The sequence below is a fragment of the Budorcas taxicolor genome, chromosome 4 (genome assembly GCF_023091745.1).
Source record: "Budorcas taxicolor isolate Tak-1 chromosome 4, Takin1.1, whole genome shotgun sequence".
Taxonomy (NCBI): domain Eukaryota; kingdom Metazoa; phylum Chordata; class Mammalia; order Artiodactyla; family Bovidae; genus Budorcas; species Budorcas taxicolor.
This window is the reverse complement of record NC_068913.1, coordinates 78,597,068-78,615,734: the sequence shown is the minus strand read 5'-3', so window position 1 is coordinate 78,615,734 and position 18,667 is coordinate 78,597,068. Positions and strand designations below refer to the sequence as shown.

The 18,667-nt window shown below is 40.4% G+C and overlaps 1 protein-coding gene across 1 annotated transcript; it reads right to left on the bottom strand.

Moving 5' to 3' along the window:
* Nucleotides 1-5,185: 5,185 nt before the first annotated feature.
* On the bottom strand, nucleotides 5,186-17,687 carry LOC128046489 (histone H2A.V). The gene is made up of 5 exons (XM_052638600.1): nucleotides 17,575-17,687; nucleotides 14,397-14,474; nucleotides 11,603-11,716; nucleotides 7,139-7,268; nucleotides 5,186-6,125 (listed from the first exon to the last, which is right to left on the bottom strand). The coding sequence occupies exons 1-5, from the start codon at nucleotides 17,575-17,577 to the stop codon at nucleotides 6,064-6,066; spliced, it is 387 nt and encodes a 128-aa protein (XP_052494560.1). The 5' UTR covers nucleotides 17,578-17,687; the 3' UTR covers nucleotides 5,186-6,063.
* Nucleotides 17,688-18,667: the final 980 nt, after the last annotated feature.

The window sequence follows — 18,667 nt, the reverse complement described above, 5'->3', positions numbered from 1 at the left end:
TCAAAACCAATTCTTCAGCACTCAGCCTTCTTTATAGTCCAACTCACATCCATACATGACCACTGGAAAAACCATAGCTTTGACTAGATGGACCTTTGTTGGCAAAGTAATGTATCTGCTTTTTAATATGCTGTCTAGGTTGGTCATAGCTATTCTTCCAAGGAGTAAGCATCTTTGAATTTCGTGGCAGCAGTCACCATCTGCAGTGATTTTGGAACCCCCCAAAATAAAGTCTGTTTCTGTTGTTTCCTCATCTGTTTACCATGAAGTGATTGGACCGGATGTCATGATTTTAGTTTTCTGAATGTTGAGTTTTAAGCCAACTTTTTCACTCTCTTTCATCAAGAGGCTCTTTAGTTCTTCGTTTTCTGCCATAAGGGTGGTGTCATCTGCATATCTGAGGTTATTGATATTTCTGGTAATCTTGATTCCAGCTTGTTTTTCTTCCAGTCTAGCGTTTCTCATGATGTACTCTGCACAGAAGTTAAATAAGCAGGGTGACAATATACAGCCTTGACGTACTCCTTTTCCTATTTGGAACCAGTCTGTTCCATGTAGGTTCTAACTGTGGCTTCTTGACCTGCATACAGATTTCTCACGAGGCAGGTCAGGTGGTCTGGTATTCCCATCTCTTGAAGAATTTTCCACAGTTTATTGTGATCCACACAGTCAAAGGCTTTGAAATAGTCAATAAAGCAGAAGTAGATGTTTTTCTGAAGTTTGCTTTTCCTGTGATCCAACTGGTGTTGGCAATTTTATCTTTGCTTCCTCTAACTTTGCTAAATCCAGCTTGTACATCTAGAAGTTCACGGTTCATGTACTGTTGAAGCCTGGCTTGGAGAATTTTGAGCATTCCTTTACTAGTGTGTGAGATGAGTGCAATTGTGCAGTAGTAGTTTGAGCATTCTTTGGGATTGGAATGAAAACTGACCTTTTCCAGTCCTGTGGCCACTGCTGAGTTTTCCAAATTTGCTGCCATATTGAGTGCAGCACTTTCACAGCATCATCTTTCAGGATTTGAAATAGCTCAGCTGGAATTCCATCACCTCTACTAGCTGTCCATACCATTTCCTAAGGCCTACTTGACTTCTCATTCCAGGATGTCTGGCTCTAGGTGAGTGATCACACCATCGTGATTATCTGGGTCATGTAGATCTTTTTTGTATAGTTCTGTGTATTCTTGCCACCTTTTTTTTTTTTTTTTTTCTGTAGTGGTTTTGCCATACATTGACATGAATCAGCCATGGGTGTACGTGTTCCCCATCCTGAACCCCCCTACCACACCACCTCTTCTTAATATCTTTTGCTTCTGTTAGGTCCATATAATTTTTGTCCTTTATGGTACCCATCTTTGCATGAAGTATTACTTTGGTATCTCTTACTTTTTTTTGAAGAGGTCTCTAGTCTTTCCCATTCTATTGTTTTCCTCTATTTCTTTGCAGTGATCACTGAGGAAGGCTTTCTTATCTCTCCTTGCTATTCTTTGGAACTCTACATCCAAATGGGTACATCTTTCCTTTTCTCCTTTGCCTTTCGCTTCTCTTCTTTTCACAGCTATTTGTAAGGCCTCCATTTTGCCTTTTTGCATTTCTTTTTCTTGGGGATGGTTTTCCTGCACAATGTCACAAACCCTTGTCCATAGTTCTTTAGTCACTCTATCAGATCTAATCCCCTGAATCTATTTCTCACTTCCACTGTATAATCATAAGGGATTTTATTTAGGTCATACCTGAATAGTGGTTTTCCCTACTTTCTTCAATTTAAGTCTGAATTTAGCAATAAGGAGTTCATGGACTGAGCCACAGTCAGCTCCCGGTCTTGTTTTTGCTGACTGTATAAGTTTCTCCATCTTTGGCTGCAAAGAATATAATCACATTCCGTAGGTGATGCTATATGCACTTAACTCTGCCTCGTGGCAGTTGGCATATGAGCTTAGACTTAACAGACCATCAGCTGCTCCACTGGAAAGGTAACTTTGTACACTTCCTGCTCAGTAGGTAACCTGTGGGATGGTACTTTGCCTGTGTGAAGACTCTGTTCCCAGATCTTTCACCTGATTGTTTTGTTTCAGTATCAATTACTGGTCTTCACCTGAATCAATTTAAAAAAGGTTTTGGCTGCATCAGGGTGGCTTGAAGGATCCTATTTCTCTAGTCAGGGAATCAGGGACTGAACCCATGCCCTCAGCAGTGAGTGTGTGAAGTCCTAATCTACTGGACCACAAGGGAATTGCCCTGAATCAATTCTGTGGTTGCAAAAAATTGAGAAATCTTCTAATCTGTTCCTCCCTCCCTATCACAATAGACTCAAGGATTTTCATTCAATGTATTACAATTGCACACATTATTTTTGATGTTAGAATCATCCCAAATTTGACTAGTATAAGCCCCCCTAAATTGACCTCTGTGTGTCTGACAAAATTCCAGTAGCCTTTAGGCCGTTCCAAAGTTCATGCTTCCATTAGAATACAAAGCAGAGGCCTGGGAAGTGTCAGGGATATTCAAATTTTCAACAACCCAAAATGAAACTCTTTGTGTTAACATGTAAAATGGAGTTTAAACTTAGATGCATTTTTCACATGCACAAACATCTGATGTTTGGAAGTCAGTGGGGCAGTCTCAGGCATTTTAACACATGCAGCACTACCCCCATCTATTGTCAGAGGCCCACAAACTTTCAAACTGCCTTCAGGCTAAAAATCACTCGACATAATGAGATAGGATGTAGTTGTTAAAAGAACAAGGTAGTGCATCTCCAGAATAGTGTCAACTAGACTCTTAGGTGAAAAAAAAAAAAAGAGCAGTAAAATACCATATAACATATACTGTTGTGATTAGGCTAAGTCGTGTCCGGCTCTTTTGTGACTCCAAGGACTGTAGCCCGCCAGACTTCTCTGTCTGGGATTTCCAAGGCAAGGATACTGGAGTGGGTAGCCATTTCCTCCTCCAGGGAATCTTCCTGACCAGGGATCAAACCCAAGTCTCCTGCATTGGCAAGTGGATTCTTAACCACTGAGCCATCAGGGAAGCCCTATAACATGATAGTTTTTGTAAAAAAGCAGAATAAAGTGTATCTTTGTGTTTTTATATATCCTTCAGAGAATACAGAGAAATGTTTTCCAGTGGGTGTCTTTGGGTAGAGGGTTGAAGGCCTACGGGCAGAGAGGATTTTAATCACACATTCCTTTTACCTGTACTAAATATTTAAAAATTCAAAAACATTAAAACAAATCTATAGTACAGTTTGTCCTCCATATCCAGAGAGTCATCCAATCATGAATCAAAAATATTCGGGAGGGAGCTTCCCTGGTAATCCACTGGATTCGCCTGCCAATGCAGGAGACATGGGTTCAATCCCTTGTCTAGGTCAATTCATGTTGAAGGGCAACTAAGCTTGTGCATAACTACTGAACCTACATGCCCTAGAGCCTGTGCTCCACAAGAGAAGCCACCACAATGAGAAGCACGCACACAACTAGACCAGCCCCAACCCTCCAGAACAAGAGAAAATATGCCCTCAGCAGTGAAGACGCAGCATAACCAAAAATATTGCAGGGACATCCTTGGTGTCCAGCAGTTAACACTTCGCTCTCCCAATGCAGTGGGCCCAGGTTCCATCCCTGGTCAGAGAACTAGATCCCACATGCTGCAAATAAGAGCTGGTGAAGCCAAATTAAAAAAGAATATTGGAGAAAAATATTCCAGAAATTTCCAGAAAGCAAAACTTGAATTTGCCATGCACTGACAACTATTTACAGAACATTTACACTGTATTTACAACTATATATAGTATTTACAGTGTTTTAGGTATTATAAGTAATCCAGAGATGAGTTAACGTATCTGGTCCAATCTTGTGTGCAAGTGTTACGCCATTTTATATAATGAATTTGAGCATCTTATGGATCTGAGTATCCAAGGGGTCCTGGAACCAATCCTGCATGGATTCTGAAGTATGACCAAATTTGGCTCACTTCAAATTGTTTATTATTGGGACTGCCCTGGCAGTTCAGTGGTTAAGACTCCATGCTCCTAAAGCAGGGGCTCAGGTCCCTCCTGAGGGAACTAAGGTCAGGGAACTAAGATCCTGCATCCCACTCAGTGTCAGGGAAAAAAACAAAAAATACACACACACATACAAAAAAACATGTAACACACACACATACATATAAACCCTTCCTAGTTACCTGTGAAGGTACAATAGATGAAATATGATGGTTGGGACACACTTTACAACAAGCCAGGAGGAGGAAGCGGTGTACAGATGCAGCAAGATGGACCAAACGTGAGGCTGAGGCCCAAAGTACCTGGCCCAATCGCTCTAGTTTTCTTCCATTAGAAAACAAAAATACAATCCTGGGGAACACAGTACATAGCAAATAATTACATTACCAAAATTTGAAGCAAATCTCTAGAGAACTCTAGTAAAACTCTAGTCTAAATTCTGTTAAGATTATTTTGCCTTCTCTATTGCTACTTTGGTTTCTAAAAACTACCAAACTTCACACATGACAATTGTAGATCTTCTCAATATAGAAGCTTCTTCAAAATATGTGCCAAGATTTAGTAAAATCCACACTTAAGAGACAATCCTATAGAACTGTTTCTTCAAAAAAAAAGAGAGACCTATAGATTGAAGAGAAACTTAAGAGCTATCAGTAAAACGGAAGACATACCGTATGGATCCTGATTCAAACAAACCAATTGTAAAATTAGGAAACAATCAGGAATATATGAATACTGACTGGATATTTGCTATTACAAAATGTCTCAAAATAATGGTATTGTGGTTATAGTCTAAAAAGTACCCCTTCTTTAATGACACATACTTAAGTATGTAGATACGAAAATTATGCCTGCAACGGATTCAAACTAATCAATTAACATGAGGGCTTGAGGAGAGATATAGGTAAAACAAAACTGACCACAGGATAACTGGTGAAGTTGGAGGATGAGTACATGGGTGTTCATCATACTATTCTCTTTATTTCTGAAAATTTCCATAATAAAATAAGTTTTTAAAAATGAGAGTTTTGTACTGATACTGTTGTATTAGAAAACATTCAAGAATTTCCATTGTCAATGAAGACTTCCAGGCAGAAAAAATATAATTTCCTGATGGACCATTAACTGGTACATTAACTTAAATCTTACAACAGTTACTTAGAAACTGACAAAAATATTTTTAAAATATTGTACAAATTACCGAATATTACTGTACCAATAAAAGATCACTAAAAGCTGGAATTTTAAGCCAAAAGCAGACAACTTACATAACCTTCACTTCAATTCTAGGTTTAAGTGTGTGGGTTCTGGAGTCAGCCAAATCTAGGTTTGTATCCTACTTCTGCCTTTTTCTATCTACTAGATAAATTTTTCTGGCAAGCCATTTAACTTCTGTGAGCCTCAGCTTCCATACCTTTAAGATGGAGGTAAAGCACTTAGTACAGAACCTGCCATATATAAGTCCTCATTAAGTAATTTAAATAATTTCACTCTTGTATTTCATTTCTTGAACATGTTTTTATATTCTAAGATCTCTGAAATTCGGATGCATCTTATAACTGATGGCATATCATGGTTTAATAGGCAGTTTTTCTTTAGTGGTATGTAAAATAATTGTTACATACTACAAATAGGTACCATCTAAGATCCAATATAATATGGTATCAATGATAGAAGCAGATTCCCAATTTCTGATTTTTCTGAATATATACCCAATTTGAAACATTAAAAATTTCAAAGGATGAGCAAAATATTTCCAACACAGCACAAACAGAACAGTTTTGAGACAAGTTAGTTTTTTTAAAAAATGGTTTATCAATTCCATTTTTGTATAAAACACAAGGGAGAAACCTAGCCAATCAACACAACTGTTGCCACATGAAAATGTACTTTTATCAAACTTCGATTCTAAGAACGTACAAATGTTTCTTTTATCATGTCTACAGTAATTGTCTATGGTTTTCCATTTAACTGTTTTAAAAATTCCACATAACCCCATTATTTCTTCTGTCCCGTTACAGTACAACGACAGGGAGGAAGAGCGTTGGTTACGACAACTCTCTAAGCAGTTTTCTGCTGTCCCTTCTTTCCAATCAGAGACTTGTGGATGTGAGGGATCACTCCTAGAATGAAATGAAATGAAACTGTATTAGCAGAAAAACTTTTATCAGTTCAGCCCCTCAACCCCAAAGAGCAATCCACAAAGAATGAAGGTGTTTTTTTTAAACTGAAGGATAACTGCTTTACAATGCTGTGCTGGTTTCTGCTGTACAGCAACGTGGATCAGCTCTAAGTATACACATATCCTCTCCCTCTGGAGCGCCCTCCCAACCCACGAGGTCATCACAGTGCAGGGCGAGCTCCCTGTGCTGTCCAGCAGTTCCCCACTAGTCATCTATCTCACACATGGCAGTGTATGTATGTCAAGGTTATTTTCTCAGTTCCTCCCATGCTCTCCTTCCTCCCACTGTGTTCACAAATCCATTCTCTATGTCTGAATCTTTATTCCTGCCCTGCAAATGGGCTTATCAGTAACATTTTTCTAGATTCCATATATATGTTAATATACGGTATTTGTTTTTCTCTTAGAATGAAGTTTACTTAAGTATCTATACCAAGGGATCTTCATCTTGGGGTCTGGGAACCCCCTTTAAAACTGTATGTAAAATGGTGTGATTTTCTGTGTTCTTTTTTTTTTTTTTGAGAAGAGTAACCACAGCTTTCAAGAGGTTCTCCAAATGTAATCCAAAAAGGATGAAGAACCACCACCTTATATCTCACCTTCGCTGATTCTGACTCATTCAGTTACCCTCAGTCTGACTTTCAAGAGCATCACATTATGCAATTTCTCAAGATGATTTTATTGAAACACAGTTTAAAGGATACAGGAAATATTTTAAACACTTGGTTTCAAATCTCATCTATGAAATTTAGCTGAAGAACTTCCTTTTAAAAACAGCATTGTATGTGGAGAAGAAATATTTATTCAGATCATGAGAAGAAGCCTAGAACAGTAACAGACTTCACACTTTTGGAATTTAACTTTCTATGTTCTCAGTACTGGATCACTGATCTGAATTACGTATTAGTCATTAAGGGCAATAACAGTCTACGTTGAAGAGTAAATAATACATACCACCCCCAGCTATGGTAGCTTTGATAAGAGAATCCAACTCTTCATCACCACGGATTGCAAGCTGCAAGTGGCGTGGAGTGATCCGCTTAACTTTGAGATCCTTGGATGCATTACCTGCCAGCTCCAGCACCTACAAAGCACCCATGAGACAGCGTATCAAACAAGGGTGAAGTGTTTAAGGATTCTGTTTAGACTTGCAATTATAGCTAAAAGATCACTATAGCATCTACACATAAAACACAAAAGATACATAAATAAACCAACAATAATTTATTTCCAAATTTCTACAGTAAGGTTATAGGACTCTTAGTACTTCATTTGGTCCTTTTATATTAATTCTCTGCAAAACAACTAGCTGCTAAGTCACTTCAGTCGTGTCTGACTCTGTATGACCCTATAGACGGTAGCCCACCAGGCTCCCCCATCCCTGGGATTCTCCAGGCAAGAACACTGGAGTGGGTTGCCATTTCCTTCTCCAATGCATGAAAGTGAAAAGTGAAAGTGAAGTCTCTCAGTCATATCTGACTCTTAGCGACCCCATGGACTGCAGCCTACCAGGCTCCTCCATCCATGGGATATTCCAGGCAAGAGTACTGGAGTGGGGTGCCATTGCCTTCTCCGCAAAATAACTAGAAATGAGCAAAAATCATCAACTTCTATAGCAAGAAATAAGTGTTATTATCCCTTAGCCAAGATTCTAATTGTGAACATCTAGAAAATGATTATATTTTAATATACCCGTGTAGTCTAATTTTTCATAGCCCTTAACAGCTGAAATTTATTGCTTACGACTTGTAGAAAAGTTTAAAAGTATAAAGATAATTCCTTATTCAGAATTTCTAACACCGCTGGGCTTTATAATCTGTAGGCAGTATGCCAGAAGCCCTTTATTCTATAATGGGAATTTTCAGCAAGAGTAATTTCAAAGTCCCAGCTGGCCATAAAACTGCATTTCTCTTTTCACCTCCACAGACTGTACTGGTATTATAAAACTTTTGATGGAAACAATACAAAACTAACTCCACAGAGCCTCCTGATTTAAGCAGAGTGGTGGAAAGCCTTGGTATACATCTGGAGCAATCAGTATGCTTTAAAAACCACCAGTACTCTATTCCATTCTCCAATGCAACTGTGAGTGGACAGAGGTGAGGTCAGGCACCACCATCTTTTGAAAGCTTTTGCAAGTGATTCTAGTGTGAAACAAACACTGAAAAGTTAATTACCTCCAAACTTAGATTTCATTATTTCCTTTACTTCTAAAACCCCAAACTTAGATATCTGGAAGACGTGTGTTGATTATGTATGTATACATGCTTGTGTGTGTGTGTGAATGTGTATATTTATTTCATTATTTAATCTTAACCTAAAAAGTCGTAATCAAAGTTCCTAAGAACAAAGAGAATGGGAGTTCAGATGGCACATGAACGTTCTGAAGCAGAAGCATATAACTTCACATGAGTGAACAAAATGCCTACCTTTCTGAAAAGCCTACAGCTAAACAAATATTAATGAAAACTGATATAAAAGTAATAGACGAGAAAGGCTAACTAGTACCAACAAAAATATTACCAACACAAAAATCCCTCCTTGTAACACAGTAAAGTTGAAACTATCAACGTTAAAGTAAATGTTAAATCTCCAATGGGAAAACAAATGATTTGGTAAAGTTAATGAAATGACAGCAGTGATGATTAACACACAGGTTAATCCTAAATCTTTCAACCTAGCTCCCAAGCAGATCTTTCCCAAGTGAATCTTCCCCTTGCTTCTACTAGACTGGCTAACTATCACTTGACTTGCTTGCTACTCAAATTACTCTCCTGGTTTGGAATGCAGTTGAAGGAGTCTCATGATGCCCCTTTTGTTTTACTTAAGAGGGATTACTATGGAGGAAGTGATGGTCCATGAATTAAGAACTTTTGCCCAAATAACTTCTAATTTCCTGAAAAGTCAAACTGAGTTAAGATACAGCATTTTATGTGTATAACCACACAGAGCACCAGGACTGATTAGGTCTTTTACCAAATTTCATGTCATCATATCATCCTAAGAGCTGCGATGGACTTCCTTGGTGGTTCAGTGCTGAAGAATCTGCCTGCCAATGCAAGGGACATGTGTTTGATCCCTGGCCTGGCAAGATTCCACATGCCATGGAACAACTAAGCCCATGTGCCATAACTACTGAAGCTTGTGCACCCTAGAGCCCATGCTCCACAACAAAAGAAGGCAATGCAGTGAGAAGCCTATGTACTGCAATGAAGATCCAGTACAGCCAAATAATAAACATATAAAAATGTAAGATCACACTGCTAAAACTTTACTCCACCTCAAATTTTTATTAATTAAGAGTTTTCCTGTAACTTCACAAATACTACTTTTTTGGGGGGGAACGGGGGCATGATGCCCAGCATTTGGGAATCTTTCCTGACCTGGGATCAAACTTCCCTGCAGCGGGGTGCAGAGTCTTTACCACTGGACGGACCATCAGTGAAGTCCACAAATATCACCTACTGCTTATATACATAGTTCAGAATTTGTTTAGTTAGCAGTATGGTATTTAAATTACTTTACACTTGTTTGTCAAGTCAACTTAAAAACATGGATTACTGACCCTCAGTTCAGGCTTTCCTGGTAGCTCAGCTGGTATAGTTCAGTCGCTTAGTCATGTCCGACTCTTTGCGACTCCATGGACTGCTGCATGCCAGGCTTCCCTGTCCATCACCAACTCCTGGAGCTTGCTCAAACTCATGTCTATTGAGACTGTGATACCATCAAACCATCTCATTCTCTGTCATCCCCTTCTCATCCCACCTTCACTCTTTCCCAGCAACAGGGTCTTTTCCAATGAGTCAGTTCTTTACATCAGGTGGCCAAACTATTGGAGCTTCAGCATCAGTCCTTCCAATGAATATTCAGGATCGATTCCCTTTAGGACTGATTGGCCTGCTCCTCCCTGCAGTCCAAGGGACTCTCAAGAGTCTTCCCAAACACCACAGTTCAAAAGGTGCTCAGCTTTCTTTAAGGTCCAACTCTCACATACATACATGACTACAGGCAAAACCACAGCTTTGACTAGATGAACCTTTGTTGGCAAAGTAATGTCTCTGCTTTTTAATAAGCTAAGTCAGTCATAGCTTTTCTTTCAAGGAGTAAGTGTCTTAATTTCATGGCTGCAATCACCATCTGCAGTAATTTTGGAGCCTCCCAAAAATAAAGTCTCCCACTGTTTCCATTGTTTCTCCAACTATTTACCATGAAGTGATGGGACCGGATATCATGATTTTAGTTTGAATATTGAGTTTTAAGCCAGCTTTTCACTCTCCTCTTTCATTTTCATCAAGAGGCTCTTTAGTTCTTTTCTTTCTGCCATACGGGTGGTGTCACTTGCATATGTGAGGTTATTGATATTTCTCCCGGCAATCTTGACTCCAGCTTGTGCTTCATCCAGCCAGGCATTTCAAATGACGTACTCTGCATATAAGTTAAATAAGCAGAGTGACAATGTACAGCCTTGACATACACCTTTCCCAATTTGGAACCAGTCTCTTATTCCATGTAATTTCTAACTGTGGCTTTTTGACCTGCATATAGATTTCTCACGAGGCAGGTCAGGTGGTCCAGTATTCCCATCTCTTTCAGAATTTTTCACAGTTTGTTGTGATCCACACAGTCAAAGACTTTAGCACAGTCAATGAAACAGACGTAGATGTTTTTCTGGAACTCTCTCGCTTTTTCGATGATCCAGAGGATGTTGGCAAGATCTCTGGTTCCTCTGCCTTTTCTAATCCAGATTGAACATCTGGAAGTTCATGGTTCATGTACTGTTGAAGCCTGGATTGGGAGAATTTTGAGCACTCCTTTGCTAGCGTGTGAGATGAGTACAATTGTGTGGTAGTTTGCGCATTCTTTGGCATTGCTTTTCTTTGGGACTAGAATGAAAATTGACCTTTTCCAGTCCTGTGGCCACTGCTGTGTTTTCCAAATTTGTTGGCATACAGAGTACAACACTTTTACAGCATCATCCTTTACGATTTGAAATAGCTCAACTATTTGAAATTCCATCACTTCTACTAGCTTTGTTCATAGTGATGCTTCCTAAGGCCCACTTGACTTCACACTCCAGGATGTCTGGCTCTAGGTGAATGATCACACCATCGCGGTTATCTGGGTCATTAAGATCTTTTCTGTATAGTTCTCCTGTGCATTCTTGACACCTCTTTTTAATATCTTTTGCTTCTGCTAGGTCCATACCATTTCTGTCCTTTATTGTCCTAACTTTAAAAGTGAGCACACCAAAGTTCTGTTTGACACTAGTACTGGCTGATAAGATCCATCTAAAAACCGCTATTAAAAGAAACTAACAAGAGTGAGTCTTTTTGTTTCAAACTCATTTTCCATGGGTTTCAGCCATTTATGTCTAGGACAACTCTGGGATTCCAACACATAATTATTTCCACCACTAACCTCAGCAGTGAGGTACTCCAGAATTGCAGCACTATACACTGCAGCAGTGGCACCGACCCTTCCATGGCTCGTGGTACGAGTCTTCAAATGTCTATGGATGCGGCCCACAGGAAACTGAAAGAGAGACCATCCAAACGGGAAACACTGAAGTTTTAACATCATGTTACTGAACATAATGAACAGCCGAATGACATAAGTAAATCCAGATAAAAAATTTGGTTACACTTATTAGAAGTCAAAATTATTTGCCAATTAACAGTTCTTTGGGCTTGTAAGTTAGTATTAGTCCTAATAATTAGCCCCAAATGGCCATGACTAATTTAACACCCCCTGAAGACAGAATTTAAAAACAAAAACCACTCACGGTTTTACAATTCCTGCATAATATGGAGTCATTATACAATAAAGAGAAACTATGCAGTATAGTCACCAACTACACATTCTACAGGGCCTAATAACCGTATTGGTATTTAATTAATTCCTTCGCATAACAGGCTCATGTGACTATGAACCTCTACCACCTTCTTTAGGCCCCAACTTCATTCTTCCTTCCTCAGTTTCAAGAGGTAACCTGATAGTTAAGAAAACCAACATTGTGACTTCCTACTTTCTGAGAATAGGTACCTTCTCATTTCCACAGTACCCTAATCCCACTTGTCTATGCCTCTGACTACACCCACCCCCCACCCCCCGACTTTAAGGACCTTCCTCATCCTGTTACTGCGCCATCATTCAACAACTCAATTACCTCCTTTTCGTGGCTCCTTTCCTTCTGCACAGTTCAAAGGTCTCTACATGTCTAGTCTACTGTAACTGCCTCCAGTTACAGTCTAGACATCCCTTTCCAAAGGCAAAATTTAAAAGTAAACTTGAAACCTCTTTCTTGTCACCCATTTTCTCCCAATCCAAACTTGGCTTCTGTTAAACACCATTCTTAAAGATCAGCAGTAACATTTTAATTACCAAATCTACTAGCCACTTCCAGATTGCGTGCTTCAGAAGAAAATGCATGACTGTTCTATTTACATTCCTTCCCTAATTCTAAGGTCCCCAAGACCAGGATCTATGCCTTACTTGCTTTTAGATCCTCAGTGATTGACATGTTGTCTGACACAGAGGACCTTGAAAACCATTCTTCTCAGGCTACAAGGATTACACAGTTCTAACACTAACTCTGACTACTCCTCAGTCTTCATTGTTTGACTCAAATATGTCAAATACGGTGAGGAGTCCACCAATGTCTTTTTGTTCTTTTCTCAAGCACTACTGAGGAAACTCATCCATAGCACAAACTACCAATTTTACTGAAGTGATTTTAGATTTCTAATTCTTTTGATCACTTCTCTTGGAAAGCTAGACTCAAATCTTCAATTTTTGGATATTTTCACATGGTTATTTTACTGGAACTTCCAAATGATTCCACTCAAAATTTTTATTTCATAACTTGCTCCTACTACAAACTCCCCTTAGGGTCTAGGCCTTAGAGAAACTTCTGACCTTCCTCTCAAACCTATACCTCTCCTCTCATTTTTTAGGAGCATATATATGCCTTCTGTTCTTTTCCATCCCACTCAAGTTCAAGTTGGAGAAGGAAATGGCAACCCACCCCAGTACTCTTGCCTGGAAAATTCCATGGATGGAGTAGCCTGGTAGGCTACAGTCCATGGGGTCGCAAGGAGTTGGACACGACTGAGCGACTTCACTTTCCTTCTTTCAATAGTTCCTTTTGGAGAAGGAAATGGCAACCCACTCCAGTGTTCTCGCCTGGAGAATTCCATGGACAGAGGGGCCTGGTGGGCTACAGTCTATGGGGTTGCAAAGAGTCAGACACGACTAAACAACTAACATACACACACACACACACACACACACACACACACACACATAAGTTCAAGTATGCGTTACCTTACTTCTAAACCACTGCAATAACCTGTAATCTGTCTTCCATCTCCAACTTCAAGGTAAGGATACTTCAAATAAATTCCACTTGTCTTTCTTTTGGCTATGCAGCTTGCAGGATCTTAGTTTCTCGACCACGGATCAAACCCGGGCTCTTTGCAGTGAGAGCACCAAGTCCTAACCACTGGACTGCCAGGGAATTCCCTCAAATAAATTCTAATGGATATTTGCATGATGTTCCAAAACAGAGAAAGTACCCATAAAGGTTAAGTTCTTGCCCTCCCATTTCCTTCAGTACCACTCAGAAAATGTCATCTTCTTCCTTAAAAATTTTGCATCACTACCTTATAGTCTGGCCTTCAAACTTTCCTGTTTAAAAAGTATCTCTTACATGTAAAGCAATTAATTCTTACTCATCCAGAAAAATTTGAGTTTCTGGATTAAAGTTACAGCAATTCATATATACAAAATCTAGTGTTGTTGAGTATATATAACTCAGTCTACATTTGAAGGTATTGGGGAAAGACTCAGAGGGACTAGTGGACAGTCCATTCTATTTCATCCTGAAAGCTGATATACCACTAGAAACACCTTCTTCAAAATGAAAGCAACAGCATACTCACTTCAATATGATAGTTTATAAAAGTACTAGGAACATAATTATAATCTAGAAATAACAGATTTTAAGACAGCAAAATCACCAAATTTGAGTAAGATGTTTTCCTAACGTGTCGTTGCTTAGAAGAGTACAAACTAAAAGGCAGTTGCTTTGTTGTTTACATTTTGACCAATTAATTTCATTATCAACAGTCAATAGTACATTTTTGTAATTAAAGAAACATTTGAGTCATGAGTTACAACTGTTAAGAAATTAATTTAATAATGAATCCGTTACCTGTAGCCCAGCTCTCTGTGAGCGAGACACTGCCTTGGCCTTGGCCTTCCCACTGTCCTTTCCAGCTTTGCCTCCAGCCTAAGTGAAAAAAGTTCCAGATGAAGAATCAAAAATGCTATTTCAAAAGTATCTAGGAAACAAAATTTCTTCTGGTTTTATTTTAGGTAGTTAAAAAAAAAATTCTTTCAATTTTAAATATTCATGCCAAATTGCCATTTATTGATTTATATAAAGATGAGATCGAAACTTAAATACTTATTTAAAATGAGATTTCTAAATATTTGAACATATTTTTCAAATTTCAGACTGAAGAATATTCATCATCAGTGTAACTCTTATGTTAGAAATAGTTCATAATAAAATATTTTTTTTAAATGTCAGCATCTATCATTTCCATAGAAATATTCAGAATTTACCTCTTTTGAGAGAAAAAAAAATACCATCTTGAGGGAAAAAAAAACCCTCAAAAAATTAAACACAGAATTACTTTATGATCTAGCACTTCTAGGCGTATACTCAATAATTGAGAGCAGGGACTCAAACAGATATTTTGTATACTATTTGCTATTTTATTCACAGCAGTATTATAAACAGCAGCTAAAAGACAGAAACAACCTAAATATCCATCATGGAAAACTGTGGTATATACTGTAAGAATGAAGGAAATTCTGATACATGCTACCACACGAATAAATCTTGAAGACATGATGCTAAGTGAAATAAGCCAGTTGCAAAAGGACCAATATGTCTGATTCCACTTAACATGACCTACCTAGTCAAAATCACAGGAACAGAAAGCAGAAGGGTGGCTGCCAGAGGCTGGAATATAGACTTGGCAGGCATTTTAAAAACTGCAAAATGGTCACTGTTATGTGCGTTTAAAAAAAAAGAAGACATTCAAACTTATTCTTAAGGAGTTAAAGAAAAAACACTTTCAAATGATAGAAATGTTTCTCAAATAACCTGGATGTTCACAAACAGGACACAGTATATAAATGCAATGGAATATTATGCAGCCATTTCAACAAATGAATTATAGACATGTGCTGATATGGAAGAAATCACAATACATATTTGGGTAAAAGGCAAGGTATGTACAATCGCAGTGAGCTTTTGTTTATGTAAAAATGAGGTACTGCAGAGTGTGTGTATAACATACATTTCTAGAAGGTCACACAACACACCAGAAAAGTTATTTGCCACTAGGGAAGGAATACTAAGGATCTGACTTGAGAAGGAAACCAATACTCCCTTTTGAACTGCTTGATTTTACTATTTAAATTTATTTCTTGTCTGTTTAAAAAAAAAAAAATCAGTTTACAAAACTGGCCAGTTGTTTGAGGGTATTTGTGAAGTAGAAATGGCATATCCCTTTTGTAATGCTTTATTTTTTAGACTAAAAATCAACTATGTATGCCCCATACCCCATCTCTCAGCTGAGCCAATGTTTATCTCTCAAATCTATATTCAAGGCAAAAAAATAAAAGGCCTTAGCAGGTGTTAGGAGCAGGAACAAAAAATGAATAACTAATTAGTATCTTTCTTAAATTTAATAATCTATTGAGAGACTGATTTAAGTTTAACAAAGAGAATTGAGAAACTTCAGATTTCTACAAGAATGCCTCATATATTTTTAATAATTTCTGACCATACTGCTATACAAGAAAAAAATACTGCATCATCTTTGGATTTCTGAGGTCAGTTCAAGTAACCATGTGCTTTCACTTATTCTTCAAATAAATCTTTTCAGCTCTATTTGCCCTGATGTAAAACATAAGAAACATCTCAACTAGTGCATGAGGCTAAAACTATAATCATTATTTCTCTATGACTGAATTATGAAACACACAGTTATCAATAAAAGGTTATTAACTGCAAAAGTCCTCAGGTTTCCCAATTTACTTATCTTAAGCAATTTTATCCCTACGGTTCCAAATCCATTACATTTGCTGTTTAACCTATTTGTTTTTTAAGGAAGTAGGCAGGAAATCAGTTTTTTAAAGTCTCAGTAAATTAAATGACTATTTCCGTGGCTTGGAGAGTCCAGATACATTTCTTATACTTAGCAAAAACAAAACTTTATGGAATTAAACTTGTGAATATAAAATTGCATAGTAAATGAATACTTTCCTTTCACAACCTCCTCAAAGTCTGTAAACACACCCTCCCAACTTCGCAGAATCATTTTAATACGTTTGCTGAGAAACAAAATACAAGCACCATAAAGTTTTTTATTCTAAAAACTGAGTTAGTATTAACCTGGGCTAAGCATCTCCAGGTAGAAAATATGCCTATGGAGGCCAATGGAGTACATTTCATTCAGAAAAAGTTGCAAATTGGATGTCAAGGAACTTGCAAATTTGTTTAACAGATACATGTTCACTTCCCATCACGTTTAAAATTTCAAAACAAGAATGACAACTCCACGCCTCCTGTATTTTTAGCCATGCGAACGCGTATGTATTTTTAGCTGCTGGTAAAGGGACAGCCAACATATAGTAGGTTGCTAGAGATTAAACGAGTGACACCTTTTGAAACCAGCAAGCATCACGAGAATTGTCGGCTCGAGCAAATCAGTTTACAGAGCAGATGTAATCTATGCCAGAGTCTGCCTGTGAAAGCGCTTCCGTTAACCGCACAACTACAAGTTACAGAGCCCGGGTGCTACCATCCACAAGTTCGACTCTAGATCTAAGATGCGAGAACGTCACAATAACCACAATTTCTGTTTGTGGTTCAGCCTCGGGCAGGGCTGTCTCCGGAGGGCGCTCGGGCGGACACCACTCGTCGCCTCGGCTTTACTGCTTCACTCCCGCGCAGGGCACAGCCCCCCTCCAACGCCTTTCCCTCTCAACTTCACAAGGAGCCCGGTTCCCTCCATTCGCGTTTCTAAAAAGCCGCACTTTTCTTACCAATGCATAATTTAGGACTCAAAGTCAGTCGCAGCAGCAACGGAGGTGCTGTGGAGCAGCGAGGGTTGTCCTGCTCAGGGACACCCGGCCTCAGCCCGCGCAGCTCGATTCGCGCCGGCGCCGCGGCGAGCGAGGCCGGGACCGCTGGCAGCCCGGCTGCCTGACGCCCGCCCCACCGATGTCGTCGCCGCCTGACGCCCGCCGCCTCAACAGGTAGTGGCGCCAATCGGCCATCGCCGCCCTCCCGGCCGCCCCGCAGCTCTCACCATGGTCTCGGCCGCTCGTGCCCTCGGTCCCGCCGAGCCGCCGCCGCCGCTAGCGCAGCACCGACCGCCGTTGCCGCCGCGGCCGCGAGAGCCCGGACAATAACCGGGGCCCGCCTCGCACCGCCCCGGCCAATGCCCGCTCGCCTTGCTCATTTGAACCCCGTCTGCTGCCCAATCGCGCACTTCCTTCTAACCAGGCCCCGCCCCTCAGCCCCTCCTCCCTAACGGCTGTTTGTTTTTGCACACGGCACGCGGAGGCGGAGCCTCCTACTCCAACACAGACGCGCCTGTGCGCGACTGGGGCGGAGCCAGACTCCGTTCTCCGCCTGTCTACAAGGCCCAACCTGACGAACGGAGGAGCTGACCAATGAGAGCTGAAGGCTGGCGGAAATCAGCCGATAAGAACATCGCCCGCGAGCAAGGGAGGCGGATCTTAGGGAAAGACAGCGCGACTGGCCAATGGGTGGACAGATTGGTGGCTGCGCTGGCTTTCCCGCTCTTTCTCAGCGTCGACTTCTAGGGTTTCTGAGATTTGATTGGGAAGGGAACGGTCGTGCTCGTAGCTTCTCCTCGTGGTTTTTCACAGATTCCGAGGATTTCTCTGTGCTAGCGGGGACTCGCTCCGCGATGGGCACTATTTCCAGGCCTGGCAGCCCTTCTCCGCAGCGCCTTCCCGCTGGCCTTAGGTTAAACGCTCGTTGCAAAGGGAGAGAAATTCGGAAATGGGGTTGGAGTCCCTGCGCCCGCTGCGAAGCTGAGGGACCGGCGCGAAGCAGGGCTTTCTCACTTGTCAGCCTATGGCTGCTCCCCAACCCCCGCAACCCCGGCAGCCCCTAGGCGGTGTGCTGGGCCGATCATCCCCTGGACCGCACTGCCCCTGGTTGCCAGGTCCCAGGCCCAGGCTCCGGGCCAGTTCTCACCCGCTGCAGTTCGGAACCTTTGCTTTTTTTCACAGTTGTCTGCACTGACCGCGCTGGGCAGGGTTCCGGGTGTGTGGAGCCGATGGTCCCCGCGGATGTTTTTTTCTGGCGGGATTTACCCAGCCGGGAATTTCAGAAGTATACCAGATGGGCAGATCCTATCCCAAAGTGAG